The 18,708-nt window shown below is 37.9% G+C and overlaps 2 protein-coding genes across 10 annotated transcripts in view; both read left to right on the top strand.

Annotated features, from left to right (window-relative positions):
* The window catches only part of GABPB1 (GA binding protein transcription factor subunit beta 1), a gene marked incomplete at both ends in the record, with an annotated part of 84,043 nt that extends 65,926 nt beyond the window's left edge, over positions 1 to 18,117 (top strand). For all 9 annotated transcript variants that reach the window (XM_082453043.1, XM_082453047.1, XM_082453048.1 and 6 more), the window contains one exon: positions 52 to 18,117. In XM_082453043.1, the coding sequence (XP_082309169.1) occupies positions 52 to 204 (153 nt within the window). The remainder of the gene's footprint in view (positions 1 to 51) is intronic.
* HDC (histidine decarboxylase) overlaps positions 17,357 to 18,708 on the top strand; it is a 22,963-nt gene continuing 21,611 nt past the window's right edge. The window contains exon 1 of the mRNA XM_082453008.1: positions 17,357 to 17,407. Coding sequence (XP_082309134.1) covers positions 17,380 to 17,407 — 28 coding nt within the window. The 5' untranslated portion in view covers positions 17,357 to 17,379. The remainder of the gene's footprint in view (positions 17,408 to 18,708) is intronic.

An 18,708-nucleotide genomic window follows, 5' to 3' on the forward strand; every position in this document is an offset into this window, starting at 1 on the left:
TTATTGTATTTGTGCAACAATTGAAAAAAAAAAACTTTGTTTTTAAATTAGGAGAGAGAAGCTCTTCAGAAACAGCTGGATGAAGCTAATCGAGAAGCACAAAAATATCGACAGCAACTTCTAAAGAAAGAACAGGAAGCAGAGGCCTACAGACAGAAATTAGAAGCTATGACTCGTCTTCAGACTAATAAAGAAGCTGTTTAATTGAAATGAACATATAGTTTGAGTTTACTTTTGGTCAAGAAAGAATACAGTCTTGAACTGTACACAGTAAGTTGCAGTCATGGGAAGACAGGATAATAAAAGAGACTGCAGCTTGATAATTGGACTTAAGCCATGAGCTCTGAATTCTTGTAACATAAAACTTTACTTTAGAAGTCGTGAAATGTATTTAAAACTGAATTCTGTAAATAGTTTTTTTTGTTTTTTACAGTTCCAGATGAGTTGATAAAGATTGTTGAAGAGATCCCAAAACACAATAAGCCACTGTTTTTTGTGAATTCTTTTTGATTTTAGTACAAACCTTAATTTCTCAGAAACAGAACAGTTTTAAGGGTGATCGTTGTTGATTAGACCAAATGTTGTGTAATAATTATGTGGTGGACTGATGCTGGAATTAACTCTTGTAGGTATAAACTTCTATATGAAGAGAAGATTTCTCCCAGGAAATCTTGTACAGCTTTAAGTTGTCTCAGATTCTCTGAAAACGATTTTTAGAAAGCAAATTTTTATATTTGTTCAATTTCAGCTATACCCAAGTAGATTTACATGTATATGAAGCAAATATTTTTAAAACTTTCTGTTTGTACATATTCTGCATGTTTTATAATTTCAAAATGCATCACTTGCATAGGTATTTTCCCCACAAAGATGATGTAAGTTACTAGGAAAGAAAGAAACCCTTTTATTCTATAGGTCATTGAAACTAAGTAAGCTAGCAGCTGGTTTTATTGGAACGACAGTGTTCTTGGAAGGAGCAGCTTACAAGATACCTTGAATTTGCAAACTGCAAAATCTATGCTTTTTTGAAAATTTCATAGTGGGGACGTGAAACTATTCTGTGCCTTCCATCATGATTTCCACATGAAAGCACTTTAAGGCACTGGATTTTAAGATAATGTTTTTGGAAAACTCAAAGCATATGGGTTTCTGAAATATTTCATGGACTCATTCCCCACCCCCCAGGAAATTATTCTTATGGAAAAAAATTGCTTTTGTATGTAGAACAGGAACTTTTTGTACTACGGTGATGCTACAGATATGTCTAACATAGCTTTTACTTTCCCTGTGAAAGCTGTATGTCTGTGCTGTGACTGGCTCTCATCACAATATTGTTCAATTCCACAATGTATGGACATTAAACTCTGACATAGTGTTCCTTCTTTTTTGTAAACATAACTTCAAGTCCTTTTTCTTGTTTTATTTTTTAATGTTTTATTGCTTTATGAAAATGTTTAACCCTAAGACCCTTCTAGATTACCTATACTGTATAAAGAAGCAATTACCCTTAAAACTGTACTCTGCCCTACTTTTCTATTTTACAATTAAATATCTTTTCCACATATGTTCAGTGTAGACTTATATTTTGACCACATTTTATTCACATGTTAAAAAGTTTGTTCTGTGTATTACGGCCATATTCCACCGTATGAAAATATTATAAATTCTTCACACTGTGTCTTTAAAGTATCTAAAACTGGGTTTTACAAATGCCAAGTCATATTTTCAGTTGCGTGAAGCTGCTCTTCTATGTCTGTTTTTTAGCACGTTAGTGCGTTTATGGGTTTGTTATGTTAGGAAGGGTACCCTAACGTATGCAGTGTCAGAGTGGAGCAGGGGCAGTGTGTTCACCCCACTGTATAGTTTTGCTTGCAAGACCAGATTGGCCCTGAAGATCCTTGAGAAAGTGTTGGAAACTAGCTTCTGAAAGTGAATTTAATGCCTTCTTTGATTTCTAGTCTTTTGTTCTGCTAGAAACTTTACCTGGTGCAAGAAAGAATTTTCATCTATAATAACGTTTGCCATAGATGGGAGAAAGTAATTGATACTTAAGAGGAATAAATGTATGATAGTATCAGGTAGATATTGAAATGTCTTTGGGGGAAGTCCACGTTTTTCAGAGTCTGTTATGTTGGACTTGTTTAATTCCTTAATCATCTACACCTGACTCACTGTACTATGAAATCAGAACTTAAACAAGAATTTATAACTAAAAAAAGCATTTGCTTTTTCTTTTCTCTTTCTCTTTTTAGCTTCCGTTTTGAGGTGGACTGGGAAAGCTTTGCATTCTACTTATTCTCAATGATGTTATGGGCAGAAGATTAAAAGAACTGACAGAATAAAATAATAATAAAAGTTTTCAGAACTCCACACTTAATGTGTTTCCAGTACATAATGATGGATTCATAGTTAAAGGTCATCAGGTTGCCACATTGATGGCTAATTATTTCCACTTATGTGTGAACAAACACCTTCTTTATTTTATTTTTTTTTTTAGAAAACAGTCCACACTTTCCTTTATTTCAATATTTGTGTGGTAAAGAAAGATGCATGGGGATATTAATTTTTGTATTGGGTTAAGGATGTTTCTGTTTGTATATTCGTGAAGGGAATGAGATATTGATTTTAAATGAACAAACACCTTCTTGAGCAGCCCTTCTCAACCAGGGTTCTGCAAGAGAATCAAGCTCTAATGCCCTAAATGTTAGGGCTTAATGAATTAATTCCTTGTAATGAATTAGTTTCTGTTCCGTGCATCTGGAATAGTACTGGTTATGTACTGTCTACACACTGAGTTCATTAGATGTCTTGATTGCCTAATTACTTGTTTAAGATTTTAAAACTTCACTGGGTACAGTCGCTAGAACTCTGGGGTTACAAATTCTAGGTTGGGTCTGTGATGATTCAGAAAGCCTCATCTGATGACTGGTATCTGCAGAGACTGTGCTTCTCAACTAATTTTCATTTATTGTTACTTTATTTATGTCTCAGTTACTTCCCCAAAGGGCTTGTGTTGTCATTTATTTTTACTGGCTTTTAGAAGTTATTTTTTATGTCAATCTTTCCTGATATCAACAGCAGGTAGTTTTTCTTTTACTCTACCACCGGATTACTTTATTTGTTTATGATGGTGGAGGGTTGGGAGTTGGAGAGCTTTCTTCTGTGACGTTCAAAATAACAGCTAGAGAGAGAAGGAAATAAATGTGAAATATATAATTTGGACTATACTTGTTTTTAACAAAAAGGTCTGTATACAAAATGTTTATCCAAAACATATTGCTAATGAAAATCTATGCCAGTATGTTTCTTCAACATGGTCATTTATGATATTATTTATTGAAAATCAGAAGAAACCCTTGCCCATAACAGGAACTGATGAGTTGATAGACATATTCATGGATGCTTTATGCTGATATGACTAATTTTTTGTATTACTCTGTACAAAGTTTCTTCCAGATGAAATCTATAAAGTTTCTTTGTGTCTTAATACCTGAAAGATGTTGAGAACTGACAAAATGTATCAAGAAGGAGACCCTTTTCAGATAAAATCACGAAACAATTGTAGGAACCTTTATATCCATATGGATGGGTTCCCAAGGCATTAGGACTCAGGCTTATAGAGCAAATAGACAAAAAAAATTTCTATTCACCTAGCTTCTATTGAGTAAATATCTCCTTCCATCATGTCAGATCAACTTAGGAATGAACTAACTAATATATTTGTTATTTCATTAAGTCATATTTACTGTACTTGGATTTCATTATAGATAACTAGTCTCTTGTAGTTTTGAATGATGTTTGCTATTTGCTTTCTCTATGTTAGGTGAGAACATCTCAATGTACATGGACTCAGTTTGACGTAAGCTCTTTGAATTCATTCTCAGATTACTTTGTGTAATTTGTGATGGAAAATACGCTTCTGGTTCCAAGTCAAAATTTTGATATCATTATTTTTGTGACTTATTAAAAGTATTTTCCAAATATATAGTCTTATAGTTTTTTACATCATTTTGATACCCTGAGATCCTTTAAAAATATTTCACATTAATGATAATCAAGTAGTGAATATAATTTAGATATAGTTCTTGGGGCTCTTCATTTTTAGATAAGTATTGTAATTCCCCCCAAAACTACTGTTTTCTTCCTGGAAAAATTTTGACCTGATCTCTGTGATTCTATCCACTGTGCTTTATTAATTGCTTACTCAAATTTTCATTTCAACAGTTTAGATCTCATGTGCATGGCTGATATGTAATGTTTTCTACATATATTAATATACGCAATTACAGTCTTACTATTGATTAATTACATTGATTACTATTGATTATAATTTTGAATTTTATGAATTATTTTAATGTCTCCTTGGTTTTTCTGTAAGAAAATATTTTTCTTGCATGCCAGATAAAAGTCAGTAAAGCATTCATTTTTTGTATTACTATTTTTCATAATTATCCTTTGCCTGCCATCCTTATAACTCTCAAGAATTATTTAAAGTTTAAATTGCATTTGCATATTTTGCTATAGAAAAATAACATACATTAAGAAAGCTTACACTTAAATGAATCTTGTAGTCTCTTTTTATTAAAAATTCTCGGTCTGCCAGAGAACTGACTCTACTTCCAAACATTTCTGCCAAGTATAATAGACTCTCAGCATCAAACACTGAAGCATATTAAGAATGTTTACTACTTTTGTTAGATACAATTTAATACTCAGTTGTTTTAATGAAAACTTCAAAACATATAGAAGGGCATAGAGAATAATTTAACAAACATCCATGTACCTACCACCCAAATTTAATAAATTTTTTTAAACATCTTGATTGGAGTATAATTGCTGTACAATGGTGTGTTAGTTTCTGCTGTATAACAAAGTGAAGTTATACATATACACATATCCCCATATCCCCTCCCTCTTGCGTCTCCCTCCCACCCTCCCTATCCCACCCCTCTAGGTGGTCACAAAGCACCGAGCTGATCTCCCTGTGCTGTGCGGCTGCTTCCCACTAGCTATCTGTTTTACATTTGGTGGTGTATATATGTCCATATATACAATACCACTCTGTCACTTTGTCCCAGTTTACCCTTCCCCCTCCCTGTGTCCTCAAGTCCATTCTCTAGTAAGTCTGCGTCTTTATTCCCGTCTTGCCCCTAGGTTCTTCATGACCTTTTTTTTTTTTTAGATTCCATATATGTGTTAGCAAACGATATTTGTTTTTCTCTTTCTGAGTTACTTCACTCTGTACGACAGACTCTAGGTCCATCCACCTCACTACACATAACTCAATTTCGTTTCTTTTTATGGCTGAGTAATATTCCATTGTATATATGTGCCACATCTTCTTTATCCATTCATCTGTCGATGGACACTTAGGTTGCTTCCATGTCCTGGCTGTTGTAGATAGAGCTGCAATGAACATTGTGGTACATGACTCTTTTTGAATTATGGTTTTCTCAGGGTATATGCCCAGTAGTGGGATTGCTGGGTCGTATGGTAGTTCTATTTTTAGTTTTTTAAGGAACCTCCATGGGCTGTATCAATTTACATTCCCACCAACAGTGCAAGAGGGTTCCCTTTTCTCCACACCCTCTCCAGCATTTATTGTTTGTAGATTTTTTGATGATGGCCATTCTGACCGGTGTGAGGTGATACCTCATTGTAGTTTTGATTTGCATTTCTCTAATGATTAGTGATGTTGAGCATCCTTTCATGTGTTTGTTGGTGATCTGTATATCTTCTTTGGAGAAATGTCTATTTAGGTCTTCTGCCCATTTTTGGATTGGGTTGTTTGTTTTTTTGATATTGAGCTGCATGAGCTGCTTGTAAATTTTGGAGATTAATCCTTTTCAGTTGCTTCATTTGCAAATATTTTCTCCCATTCTGAGGGTTGTTTTTTCATCTTGTTTATGTTTTCCTTTGCTGTGCAAAAGCTTTTAAGTTTCATTAGATCCCATTGTTTGTTTTTATTTCCATTTCTCTAGGAGGTGGGTCAAAAAGAATCTTGCTGTGATTGATGTCATAGAGTGTTCTGCTATGTTTTCCTCTAAGAGTTTTATAGTGTCTGGCCTTACATTTAGGTCTCTAATACATTTTGAGTTTATTTTTGTGTATGGTGTTAGGGAGTGTTCTACAAATTTAATAAATCTTAAAATTACCTTCTTTGCTTCAAATCTTTTCTGTTAAGAAATTGAATGTTACAGATGTAGTTAAGTCCCTTTTTTCCCCTTTCTCATCTCATTCCTCTCTCCTAAAGACAGCCACTCTCCTGAGGTTGAAATGTATTGTTCTATCTACATTTTCATGCTTTTTCTGTGTACCACATTTGATAAATATAGGGTAAGGTTTCTATGGTTCTTAAACTTTGTTAAAGTTATCATTTTATATATATGTCATTCTGCATATTGATTTTTTTCAGTTCATCAATATTTTAGACATTCATATCTGAGTATCTAATCATTCATTTTGACTTATAAAATTAAATAAATATACCATATGTATTTATCCTTTGTTCTATGTATAGATATGTCACTTCCTATTTTTGGCTATTATAAGTAGTGATGTAATGAACATCCTCATATGTTTATCTTCTTATGTGCATGCATGTGCCAGGTTTCCCCGGAAAATGGAATTGTTAGATTGAGGGTAGGCAGTTTTACCAGACATTGTCAAATTGCTTTCCAGAGTGGCTCTGAATAGTGATGAGAATTCTCATTTCCCCACATCTCACCAACACATGATATTATCACACTGTTTTTGCCAGCCTTCATTGATATGAAATTGTTCTCATTATTTGCAATTCCCTATTATTAGTGAGGCTGAACATTTTTTCCCTGTTGTTTCTGGTCCGTTAGCATTTATTCTGTGAATTGCTAGTTCATGACCTGTTTTTTATTGGGTAGTTTTTCTTATTGGTTTGTTGAAGTTTAATATTTTTCTGGAAACTAATCTTTTGCTGGTTGCACGAGTTGTAAATATCTTCTCCCACTGTCTGACTTAAATTTTTTTTTAATTGTCTCAGTTAGTACATGTTTACTGAGTATCTATTATGTGCAACTCTCAATACCAGGCTGAGGTAGAATTTCAAGTGTTATATTGGTCTAACACTCAAGGAGCCTATTAAAGGTGGAATAGAATTTTAATTTACAACTTGAATCTTTTTCTCTTTTAGCTGAATACTGTCTCCATTTTACAATATATGCTTTTCCAGATAATTAGTGAGGGAAAGATTTAATTTTCACACTTAAACCATTTTTAGAAGATGTAATGTACTACTTAATGTAATTTTTTTCCATTCTTGCACTAAGTTTTTCTTTTGATATTTTATAGTTGTGTGTTTTCAATTACATTTGAAAGGGCAATGAGTGTTTGGATTATTGCACATGATGTGTTCTAAAGTGTTCAGAAGCATTTAGCAGAGCCTCCAAAAATTAAAATTCCACTAGCCCCTTACCCTAGAGGTCTGTAGATACCAAAGTTGAGAGAAGCAGCCTGGTGTGATGGAAAGAACATGGGTATTGGATCAGATAATCCTGGGTTCAAATCCTGGCCCCTTCAATTATTATTTTGTGTAATTTTAGCCAATTGTTTCAATTTCCTTGAGACTAAGTTTCTCAAGGATGAGATAGAAGATGGCTTTCACTAGGTTGTGAAGATTGAATCTAATCGTGTGTATTAAAAGTGCAAGGTACAGTGGTCAGTACATAGTAAACATTTGCTAAGTATATTTTGAAGAAATATGTGGAAGAGATAGAACCTGCTGAAGGTATATAAAGGACTGTCAGTCATCCCAGCCCCACCCTCTCCCTCTGGACAAAAAGGTGTGATTTTCTGCTGTCCTAAGGCAGTATTTGTCAACTCCATCCTTATGCTACCTTCCTAAGTGAGCAGCTAAGCCTGATTGCTCTTTGTACAGCTGGTTGCTCCCTGGAAGAAGTTGGACTTCCTTTTCCCTCCTATCATGTAGCCTCTTGTAGACTAACCCTAGCCTACATCCGTATCACATCTGTACCCAGTGCTTTTTCAGAGGGCAAAATACCATTACGATGGGCACAAAAATCCCCTTTCAATACATGGTTGAAAGTGAAACCAATTCCTCAGTTCTAAGTAGTTACTTGGAGGGCACAGCTCCCTGTCTTAAGTCCTAGTAATCCCTCTGTTTCCAGCAAAATCTCGTTTCCTTAGTGACAGTTGCACCACTTCATTTGAAGTTCACACTCCCCCCGTTAATCAGACAAGCATAATACTTCTTTGTGGAGTTTCTCAGTGAAGTTGGAGTTCCAGGCTTTTATTTCTGTTGTTGCCTGGCTTTAAGGCACACACCATTAACTTCTTTTTTTCGCTAAATTCAGCTATAAGCAGGAAGGATGGACCAAATATGGAAGACTTCACATCTCAGTTCTCTTAAGCAGAATTTAATAAAACATTACAAACAGCAAATTGTATAAAAGAAGAATCGTTACTACAACTTTTAGTTTTATTTTATATAATCTGTTCACATCTAAAAGGAAGAGAGAACAGAAGTCACTGTCCCTACGTGTGGAGAGATGGGGAAACACTGATACACTTCCTCTATCTTTCTGGAAGGCATTTTGTAAAACCGACCAAAACTCCTTTACTCAGCAATTCTACTTCTAGAAATTTATTTTAAGGAAATATCTAAGGGGCAAAATTGTTCTACCTCATTCTTATTAATAGTAACAAAAAAGCAAAAACCCCAAAACTTAATTGTCCAAATACAGGATTGGTTGAAGATTGCAGTATATGCACGTGATAGAATATTATACAACCATTAAAATGTTAAACATTCAAAAATTTTATGTTACATGTCTAAGTGTGAGGTGTGTGCACGTGACGAGTCTATACACCGAGTTACAAGGAGGGAGTTACAAGTAGGCGTACAATGTGAGTATGAGTATGGCAGGTGAGATGGGATGGGGAGGAAAACTGGGAGTATGAGTGGGCAGGAGTGGAGAATAAAGTGTGAGAACTCTAAATACAAAAGTATTTGGAAGGCTACGTGACACAACATCCTTGTATTTCTATCTGAATATTCACTTGCTTGATGATCTCATCCAGTTTCAAGGTTTTAAATATCTGTAGGCTGATGACTGCCAAATTTGTATCCGCAGCCCAGGCTTTCTACATGAACTCCAGACTCATCTAACTACTCCCTTGATAGTCCCACTGACACTTCTAATACACATCTCAAACTTGACGTGCTCAAAACTGAACTCCTCTCTACTCCTTCCTGTTTCTTGGCTCCAAACTTTGAAGTCACCCTTGACTCTTTTCTTTCTTTCATATCCCACATCTGCGAAACCATTAGCAAATCTTGTTTGTCTTACTTTCAAAATATATCTAGAGTCAGATCACGTCACACTGGTCCATTAGTACCACCATCATCTCTTCTCTAGATAATTATAATCGCTTCCTATCTGGTCTGCCTGACTCCTTGTTCCCCCAAATCAACTCCCAACACAACAGCCAGAGTGACTCTTTCAAGAATGAAGCTGGCTCATGTTACTCCTCTGCGCAGATACTTTCACGGTTTCCTATCCTGCTCAAAGTAAACGGTAAAGTACTTATAATGACTAGAGAGGCCCTCCCTGATCTGACCCACCTCTTCCCATTACTTTTCTGACCCCATTTCCTCCTAGTCTCTGGCTCCATCACTCAACTCCAAGCTAAGTATCCTCCTAGCTGTTCCTCAAACACAAGAGGCTCACTCTCATCGTACTACCTTGCATGTACCATTCCCTCTACCTAGAGCATTTTTTGTCCAGATATACCTAAGGTACTTTCTTTCACCTCCTTCAGACTTTTGCTCAAATGTCTCCTTTTCTGGGAGTTTTTTTTTTTTTTTTTTTTTTTAATTGTCAAATGCTACAGAAAATCTGGTGACTTTAGGTGTTTGTTTTTTGTTTTTTTTTTTAATTTTGTTTTGTTTTGTTTTTTTTATTTATGGCTGTGTTGGGTCTTCATTTCTGTGCGAGGGCTTTCTCTAGTTGTGGCAAGCGGGGGCCACTCTTCATCGCGGTGCGTGGCCCTCTCACTATCGCGGCCTCTCTTGTTGTGGAGCACAGGCTCCAGACGCGCAGGCTCAGTAATTGTGACTCACGGGCCCAGCTGCTCCACGGCATGTGGGATCTTCCCAGACCAGGGCTCAAACCCGTGTCCCCTGCATTGGCAGGCAGATTCTCAACCACTGCGCCACCAGGGAAGCCCTGGGAGATCTTTTCTGACTTATCCTGTCTTACACCCTTTTTACCCCTTCCTTGGCTTTCTTTTTTTTTTCTCCCTGCACTTATAACTTCTGACATATTATGTGTTTCCTTTGTTTATTTTCTCTCTGTCCACCAGATTGTAAGCTCCGTGAGGAGTTCACCATGACGTCCTCAGCATTCACAAGAGTGCCGGACACAAGGAAGGTCCCTGACAAATACCTGTTGAATGAATGGGTGAGAATCAGCTCTGGTTCTCTGGGTGGTGGGGTGTTTTACATTCTCCTCCTTGTGTATCAGAGCTCCTAATTTTTCTAGATGAAGTTTAAAAAAAAAAAAGAAATAATTCTAATTGTGCCTATATTACAGACAGGGGAATGAGGGAGATAACAAAGCTTCCCCAAGTAATGAGTGTCAGAAATTAACCCTAGCTCTTTTCCTTTTTTTTTTTTCAAGGAGACAAGGGTTTCTCAACCTTGGCACTATTGACATTTTAGGCTGAGTAGTTCTGTGTTGTGGGCTGTCCTGTGCATTGTAGGGTGTTTAGCAGCATCCCTGGCCTCTACGCAGTAGGTGCCAATAACACCTCCCTCCTCCGCTTTATAAATGATAAACGTCTCCAGAGTTTGCCAAGTGTCCTCTGAACAAACTACCGGGAATGTTTTGTTCTTCCTTTGAGAAAAGGAATCCATGGGGAGATCCACAGAGCTGATCCTGGTGCCCAGCCTCATCATTATTGCCTCTGACGAGAGCTGTTAAGCTGAATTTTGAGTTGCACCTTTTAGGCAAGCAGCCCATGAGATGGGAAATAAATTGAGAGTAAATTGAGCTATTTGAGAAGCTAAAAGGTGATCCTGAGGCTGTGGCAAAAGGGAGTAGGGGGTGTGAGTGAGGGAGAAGCTCGGGGAAAAAGGCAGGTCATGTAAGGTCTTGAAGGCCATTTTAAGAAGGTTAAATTTTATTATAATTACATTATTTTAAAAATTATTTAGTTTTGGGCTTCCCTGGTGGCTCAGTGGTTAAGAATCCGTCTGCCAATGCAGGGGACACGGGTTCGAGCCCTGGTCCGGGAAGATCCCACATGCCACAGAGCAACTAAGCCCACGCGCCACAACTACTGAGCCTGTGCTCTAGAGCCCGCGAGCTACAACTACTGAGCCCGCGTGCCACAACTACTGAAGCCCACGTGCCTAGAGCCCGCAAGAGAAGCCACCGCAATGAGAAGCCCGCACACTGCAAGGAAGAGTAGCCCCCGCTCGCCACAACTAGAGAAAGCCTGCACGCAGCAACGAAAACCCAACGCAGTCAAAAATAAATAAATAAGGTAAAAAATTTTAAAAATTATTTAGTTTAATTTTAATAGGTAGTAAATGCTCATTAAATGAGTAAGTAAATAAGAAAGTAAATAAATAAATACAGCAAAAAGTAAAGTTATAAAAGGTATCTGTGAAAAGTCCTCCTCCCACCTCTGGGCCCATCCGCTCAATTCCTGTTCTAGGTAACTACCATTATTAATTACTTACTAATAATTTCAATGTTTTTTTTTTTTTTGCACGGGGTGTGGGGCACATAAAAGCAAATATAGTCTGCATTCTCATTTTCCCCCTGCTTTTTTTTCACAAGTGGTACACTCTGTTCTGCACCGTGCCGTTTTCCTCATCCCTTGGAGCAGACTCCTTTTTTTGTAGAGTTGCACTGTGTGCATGTGCCTTAGTTTAATTAGTTTCCTAGCCTTGGACAGTTGTGTTGTTTTCAATCTTTTGCTACTACAAACTGTGCTGCAAAGAATAACCTTGTACGCTTGTCATTTCACACATGTACAAGGATATGCTGAAGTGGAATAGCTGGGTCAAAGGCAAGTATACATTTGCAGTTTTGGTAGATATTTCCAGATTGCCCTGCCACCTCTCTTTCCATGTGAGCACCCGTTTCCCTACAGCCTTGCCCACATGCTGTATTAGCAAACTGGGGGTGTGCTATTCTGATATGTAGTTGAGTATAGATCTAGGTTGATTTTCTCAGTTATGGGTTTTGTGTTTTCCTTTATGCTAATTTCTCTTACCAGTCTTCACCCATTTTTTCTGTCAGAGTGCTGGTCTTTTTCTTCTTGCCCTTGTGCTGTGAGTTGCAAATATTTTTCCCCAGTTTGTCATTGTCTTTTGACTTTCCTTATGGGTTTTTCTTTTTTTTTTTTTTTTAATTTTTTGGCTGTGCCACTCGGCATGTAGGATCTTAGTTCCCCGATGAGGGATTGAACCTGCGCCCCCTGCATTGGAAGTGTGGAGTTTTAACCACTGGACCTCCAGGGAAGTCCCTGGGTTTTTTTAAAAATATGGTTGAATTTATAGTTTCTGGCTTTTGAGCCATAGTTAGAAAGATATTCTTCACTCTGAAGTTAACCAGAAAAGCACCTAAATTTTCCTCATGTAATTTTCATTGTCATTTTTTAAACAGCTTTATTGAGGTATAATTGATATACCAAAAAATGTGCATATTTAATGTATATAATTTGATGACTTTGGACATATGCGTACACCTGTGAAACTGTCTGTTACCATGATTATAGTGATGGTTTCATGTAATTTTATGCTTTTATTTTTTACATTTAAATCTAATTTTTTTGGAATTTATCGAGGTACATGGTGTGAGGATTGGATGCAACTTATTATTTTTTTTTCTGGATGTATTTACCCGTAGCATTGATGAACATTTGAATCTAGTGTTTGCCTGTTAGGAATACTGCTTCTGTGAGCATACTTCCACATGTCTTATGTTGATCATATAAAAGTATTTTTGTTGGTTAAGTACCTAGAAGTAAACTTGCTGGGTTATAGCATATATATATACATATAATACGTTCAGCTCTGGAAGATACTATGAGAGAATATTTTCCAGGATAGTTATTTCAATTTATACTCCCACCAGAGTGTATGAGAGCCAATTGCTCTTGATATTTGCTGTCTTTCTCATTTTAGCCATTCTGGGTTTTGTGGTAGCATCCATGATGACTAATGAGATTGAACATCTTTTGCATATTTATTGACTGTTTAGATATCCTGTTTGAAGAAGTACCTACTCAAATCTGTTATCTATTTTTCTATTGGGTATACTGTCTTTTAAAATTGATTTATGGGTGTTCTTTATATATCTGGATGTGTCCTCTGTTGAATATAAGAATTGTGAAAACAAAAAAGACCAAATGGAAATTCTACAACTGAAAAATATATAATAACTGATATTAGGAAATCAATAAACAGGTTTATCATCATATTAGAAACATCTGAAGAAAGAAATCAAAGATACATCAGAGAATAATTTCCAAGCTGAAACTCAGAGGGAAAAGAAGATGGAAAACAAATAAAAGAATATAAAAATATAATTTATATAACATATTATATAATATGTAATATGTATACACAAATATATATATATGAGATAAGGTAAAAAGTTTAACATAGGCATAATTGGAGTTGCAGAAGAATAAAAGGGAGAGAATGGAGCAGAAGCGAAGAGAAAATAACTGATACTTTTTTAAAATTTTATTTTATTTTATTTATTTATGGCTGTGTTGGGTCCTCATTTCTGTGCGAGGGCTTTCTCTAATTGCAGCAAGTGGAGGCCACTGTTCATCGTGGTGCGCGGGCCTCTCACTATCGCAGCCCCTCTTGTTGTGGAGCACAGGCTCCAGACGTGCAGGCTCAGCAATTGTGGCTCACGGGCCTAGTTAACTCTGCGGCATGTGGGATCTTCCCAGACCAGGGCTTGAACCCGTGTTCCCTGCATTGGCAGGCAGATTCTCAACCACTGCGCCACCAGGGAAGCCCCAGAAATAACTGATACTTTTTCATCTAAAGTTCCTAACTTGGTTTTCACGTGCTCAATAAATGTTAGCTGTTATCACTGTCAATATTACTATTTTTCCTACTCTTGCTCCTAGGAAAGATTTATACTATTGACAATATCAGTGGAGTCCAAATCCACCAGGACATTTGTTCACCAAAGACCTTATGTTCCCGGGGCATTCCTCTCCTCCTCCTCCCCCTCCTCCCCCTCCCCCCCCTTCCTTCTTCTCCTTCTCCTTCTTCATCAGTAACGTTATTGAGATTGCCATACTTTAAACCCTCCCATTTATTTATTTTCTTTTTTTTTATATTTATTAGTTTGCTTTATTTTTTAGATTCTACATGTAAGTGATGTCATATAGTATTTATCTTTCTCGAACTTATTTCACTAAGCATAATATTCTCTAGGTCCATCCATGTTGCTGCAAATGGCAATATTTCATTCTTTTTATGGTTGAGTAATATTCCATTGTATCTATATACCACATTTTCTTAAACCAGTCATCTGTTGATGGGCATTTGGATTGTTTCCATGTCTTGGCTATTGCAGATAGTGCTGCTATGAACGTTGGGGCACGTGTAGTTTTTTAAATTAGAGTTTTCTTTTTTTCTGGATATATGCCCAGGAGTGGGATTGCTGGATCATACAGTAGCTCTACTTTTAGTTTTTTAAGGAACCTCCATACGATTTTTCCATAGTGGCTGCACCAATTTACATTCCCACCAATAGTGCAGGAGGGTTCCCTTTTCTCCACACCCTCTCCAGCATTTATTATTTGTAGACTTTTTTATTAAGAAAAATCTGAATCTTTTATTTTTTATTTTATTTTATTTTAAAATTTTTATTTTTTATTTTTGGCTACATTGGGTCTTCGTTTCTGTGCATGGGCTTTCTCTAGTTGTGGCGAGCGGGGGCTACTCTTCCTTGCTGTGCGTGGGCGTCTCATTGCGGTGGCTTCTCTTGTTGTGGAGCATGGGCTCTAGAGCGCAGGCTCAGTAGTTGTGGCGCATGGGCTTAGTTGCTCCGAGGCATGTGGGATCGTCTCGGACCAGGGCTCGAACCCGTGTTCCCTGCGTTGACAGGCGGATTCTTAACCACTGTGCCACCAGGGAAACCCAATTTGTAGACTTTTTGATGATAGCCATTCTGACTGGTGTGAGGTGATACTGCATTTTGGTTTTGATTTGCATTTCTCTGATAATTAACGATGTTGAACATCTTTTCCTGTGCCGTTTGGCTGTCTGTATGTCTTCTCTGGAAAAATGTCTATTCAGGTCTTCTGCCCATTTTTTGGCTTTTTTGATGTTGAGTTATATATTTTGGATATTAACCCATTACTGGTCAAATCATTTGCAAATATTTTCTCCCATTCATCAGGTTGTCTTTTCATGTTGTTGATGGTTTCCTGTACTGTGCAAAAGCTTTTAAGTTTAATTAGGTTCCATTTGTTTATTTTTCCTTTTATTTCCTTTGCTTTAGGACACAGATCCAAAAAAATATGACTAAAATTTATGTCAGAGAGTGTCCTGCCTATGTTTTCTTCTGTGAGTTTTATGGTGTCTGGTCTTACATGTAGGTCTAATGCATTCTGAGTTTATTTTCGTATATGGTGTAAGAGAATGTTCTAAGTTCATTCTTTTACATGTAGCTGTCCAGTTTTCCCAGGATCACTTATTGGAGAGACTGTCTTTTCTCCCTTGTATATTCTTGTCTCCTTTGTCATAGTAAATCCCCCCATTTAAAGTGTCCAATTCAATGCATTTAGTATATTCAGAGTTGGTAACCATCACAATAATTTTAAAACATTTTAATCACTACCATCCCCTCCTCCAGTACAAAAAACAAAAAAACCCAAACTCTGTTCCCCTTAGCTGTCAAACTCTGGTAGCTAGTAATCTACCTTCTGTCTCTACAAATTTGACTATTCTGGACATTTCATATAAATGGAATGCTATAATACGTGGCCCTTTGTGACTGGCTTCTTTCACTTAGCATAGTGTTTTCAAGGTTTATCCATGTTGTAGCTTGTGTCAGTACTTCATTCCCTTTTATTATGGAATAATATTCTGTTGTACGGATGGATGGATGCTTGGATGGATGGAGGTACAATAAACTGAGATGGGGAAGACTGAACGAGGAGCAGATTTTTGGAGAAAGACTAAAATTCGGTTTTGTAACATGTTAAGTTTGAGGTGCCTAAGAGCCATGCAAGCTTATTTGTCAGCTACGCAGTTGGATGTAAGGTTTTGGAGCTCAGAAGACTGGGAGGGCCTCATGGTATAAATTTGACACAGGGTTTATACTTATAAGAATATCACCTGATAGCATTTAAAGTCATAGAAATGGATATGGCCACCGAGGAAGAAAGATGAGAGGAGGGCAACCCCCTGAAGCATGCCCACATTTAAGGGCCAGATGGAGGAGACAAACAGCCAGAGAGGTGGCAGGTGGAGCAGGAGGGGCAATGCCTTGGAAGGGGTAACCATCAAACTCCACCCAGAGGACAAGGAAGATGAAGATTGGAAACAAACCAAATAGTCTGTTCTCTTTGGCAACCTGAAAGCATTCGATCACTCTTTACTCAGAAATAAAGCTCCAAGAGTAGTGTTTCCCTTCCCCACAGTAGTTTCTGCACATCCCTTTACAAGCACACGCATACACAGCCTTTTAAGTGCTAAACGTGTTAAATCTGGGTGATGTTTCAATTTTTGTTGTTTTGTTTTTTGCTTATCTGCGTTTTCTCATCTCTCTACAGCAACAAGTATTATGTAGTAACAACAACAACAAAAATCTGTCGTGTTAGATGATAACATCTGCCTGTTCCTGAGCACAGCGTGGCCAGAAGAGCAGCATTGCTGTAAGTGCCTGTTTCTCCCTCCCTGCCAGGAACGCAGTGGCAGGAATGATAATAACAATCCTTGCTACTTATTCTGCACCCCCTTGCCTTTGTTCCGGGCTACTGAGCTGGGAGCTTTGTGTGAGGCTCGGGATCTCTCGTATGAATCTGGGACCAGAAAGAAGTGAGGGCTCTTTACCATATCCACCTGGAGGCTGCCTGCGAAGTGCACTGTTTAATTTAGAAGTGCCTTTTATCCTCGATCTCTGGACCAGCTAAAGTTGTGGTCACTGTTCCCAGCAAGGACTGGGGGAAGAAGGGGTGGAATTAATTAAACCTAGAGGAAGGGCCACGGAAGGGCGGAGCTAAGGTGGAAGAGAGGAGAACCCTTTAAATAAAGGGCGCACATGGGCTGCCCAGGAGCACACCTTCCACCTCCTCCGTGTTGTCTGTGAGAAGGAGCCAAGCCCCAGGGAGACGATGGAACCTGAGGAGTACAGAAGGAGAGGTGAGCAGGGGCATCCCTGGCCCTCTTCCCTGCTGCCACTCTTGTAGGAACTGCTGCTTAGATTTTGGGGTGTCTTTTGACTGGAGTGTTAGAATTTCCTTCTGAGAGTTGGCTTCCACAAAGTTTTTCCTGAGAAGGGAATGTGGGATCAGTGTTTAAATCTTTTCTCAGCCTCTCTTTCATTCTCCCCCTCATACACCAACTCTCATGTGCGTCCACACTACTGTGCCAGACTTTTCCTTTCTTCTTTCCCACGGAATAGGGGATTTGGGTTTCTGAAATACTAAATGGGTAAAGGGGGATTATTCATGTTCTGAAGTAGAAAAGAATTTCCCTAAGTATTCTGCAGTCATGCAAAATCTCATCTTCCTTCCTCTTCATTTCTCTATGTGTGAATCTGTCTGTAGAGTTCTTTCATTTAGTCATTCATTCCATAAATATTTAAAGAGCACCTACTCTGTCTCAAGCCTTGTGTGATGAGCAAAACCAAATGGTTATCTTGTCTTCAGGCACGGCTGTCCTAAGAGGGAAAGTAAGTAGTTGCTTATAATTTCTCTCTCCATAAATTTTTATATCCTCATCCCCTCTAGTAGGTTATTTTGCCTAAAATTTCTTTGCTGTAAGGCATGGTCCCATGTTAAAATCCAACTTTTCCTCTCTTTCCTCTACCCAGACATAACTCACTAAGTGGCTATCAGTCTTTTTTTTTTTTTTTAAAACTTTTTATTTTATATTGGAGTATAGCCAGTTAACAATATTATGATAGTTTCAGGTGCACAGCCAAGGGACTCAGCCATACCTATATATGTATCCATTCTCCCCCAAACTCCCCTCCCATCCAGCCTGAATGACTATCAGTCTTTACACTTCAGTGGACATTAGCTTATACCATTGCTTTCCAAAGGCACTCAGCCGAGAGCTGGTTTGATCAGCTGTGGATGTTTATCCTGTGGATGTTTATCCTGTGAGTGGAACACAAAAACATTCCATACGGTCCCTGGGTAAGTGGAGGGCTAGGTCCAGGGCTCTCAGAGCTCTGGAGGGATGCTGCTGCAGTCATGAAAGTCATCGGGCCGTGGGAGGGTTGGAGGAGAGCACAAAGAAGAGAGAAGGGTGCTGGAAGTTTTCACAGCTTTGTCTGGGACTGGTCCTGCTTATAAGAATTTTGCATGAGCTGATGCAGTGGGAAGACATCGGGTTGCCTTTCCTTGTCTCTCTCACTCTCTCTCCCTCTTTTGCAGGGGGAAAAGGAGGCTAGGGAGTACTAAGGAGGAATGATAGATATTGAGAGAGACACAGAG

This window comes from Balaenoptera physalus (genome assembly GCF_965194825.1).
Source record: "Balaenoptera physalus genome assembly, chromosome: 2".
In the NCBI taxonomy this organism is placed as follows: Eukaryota; Metazoa; Chordata; class Mammalia; order Artiodactyla; family Balaenopteridae; genus Balaenoptera; species Balaenoptera physalus.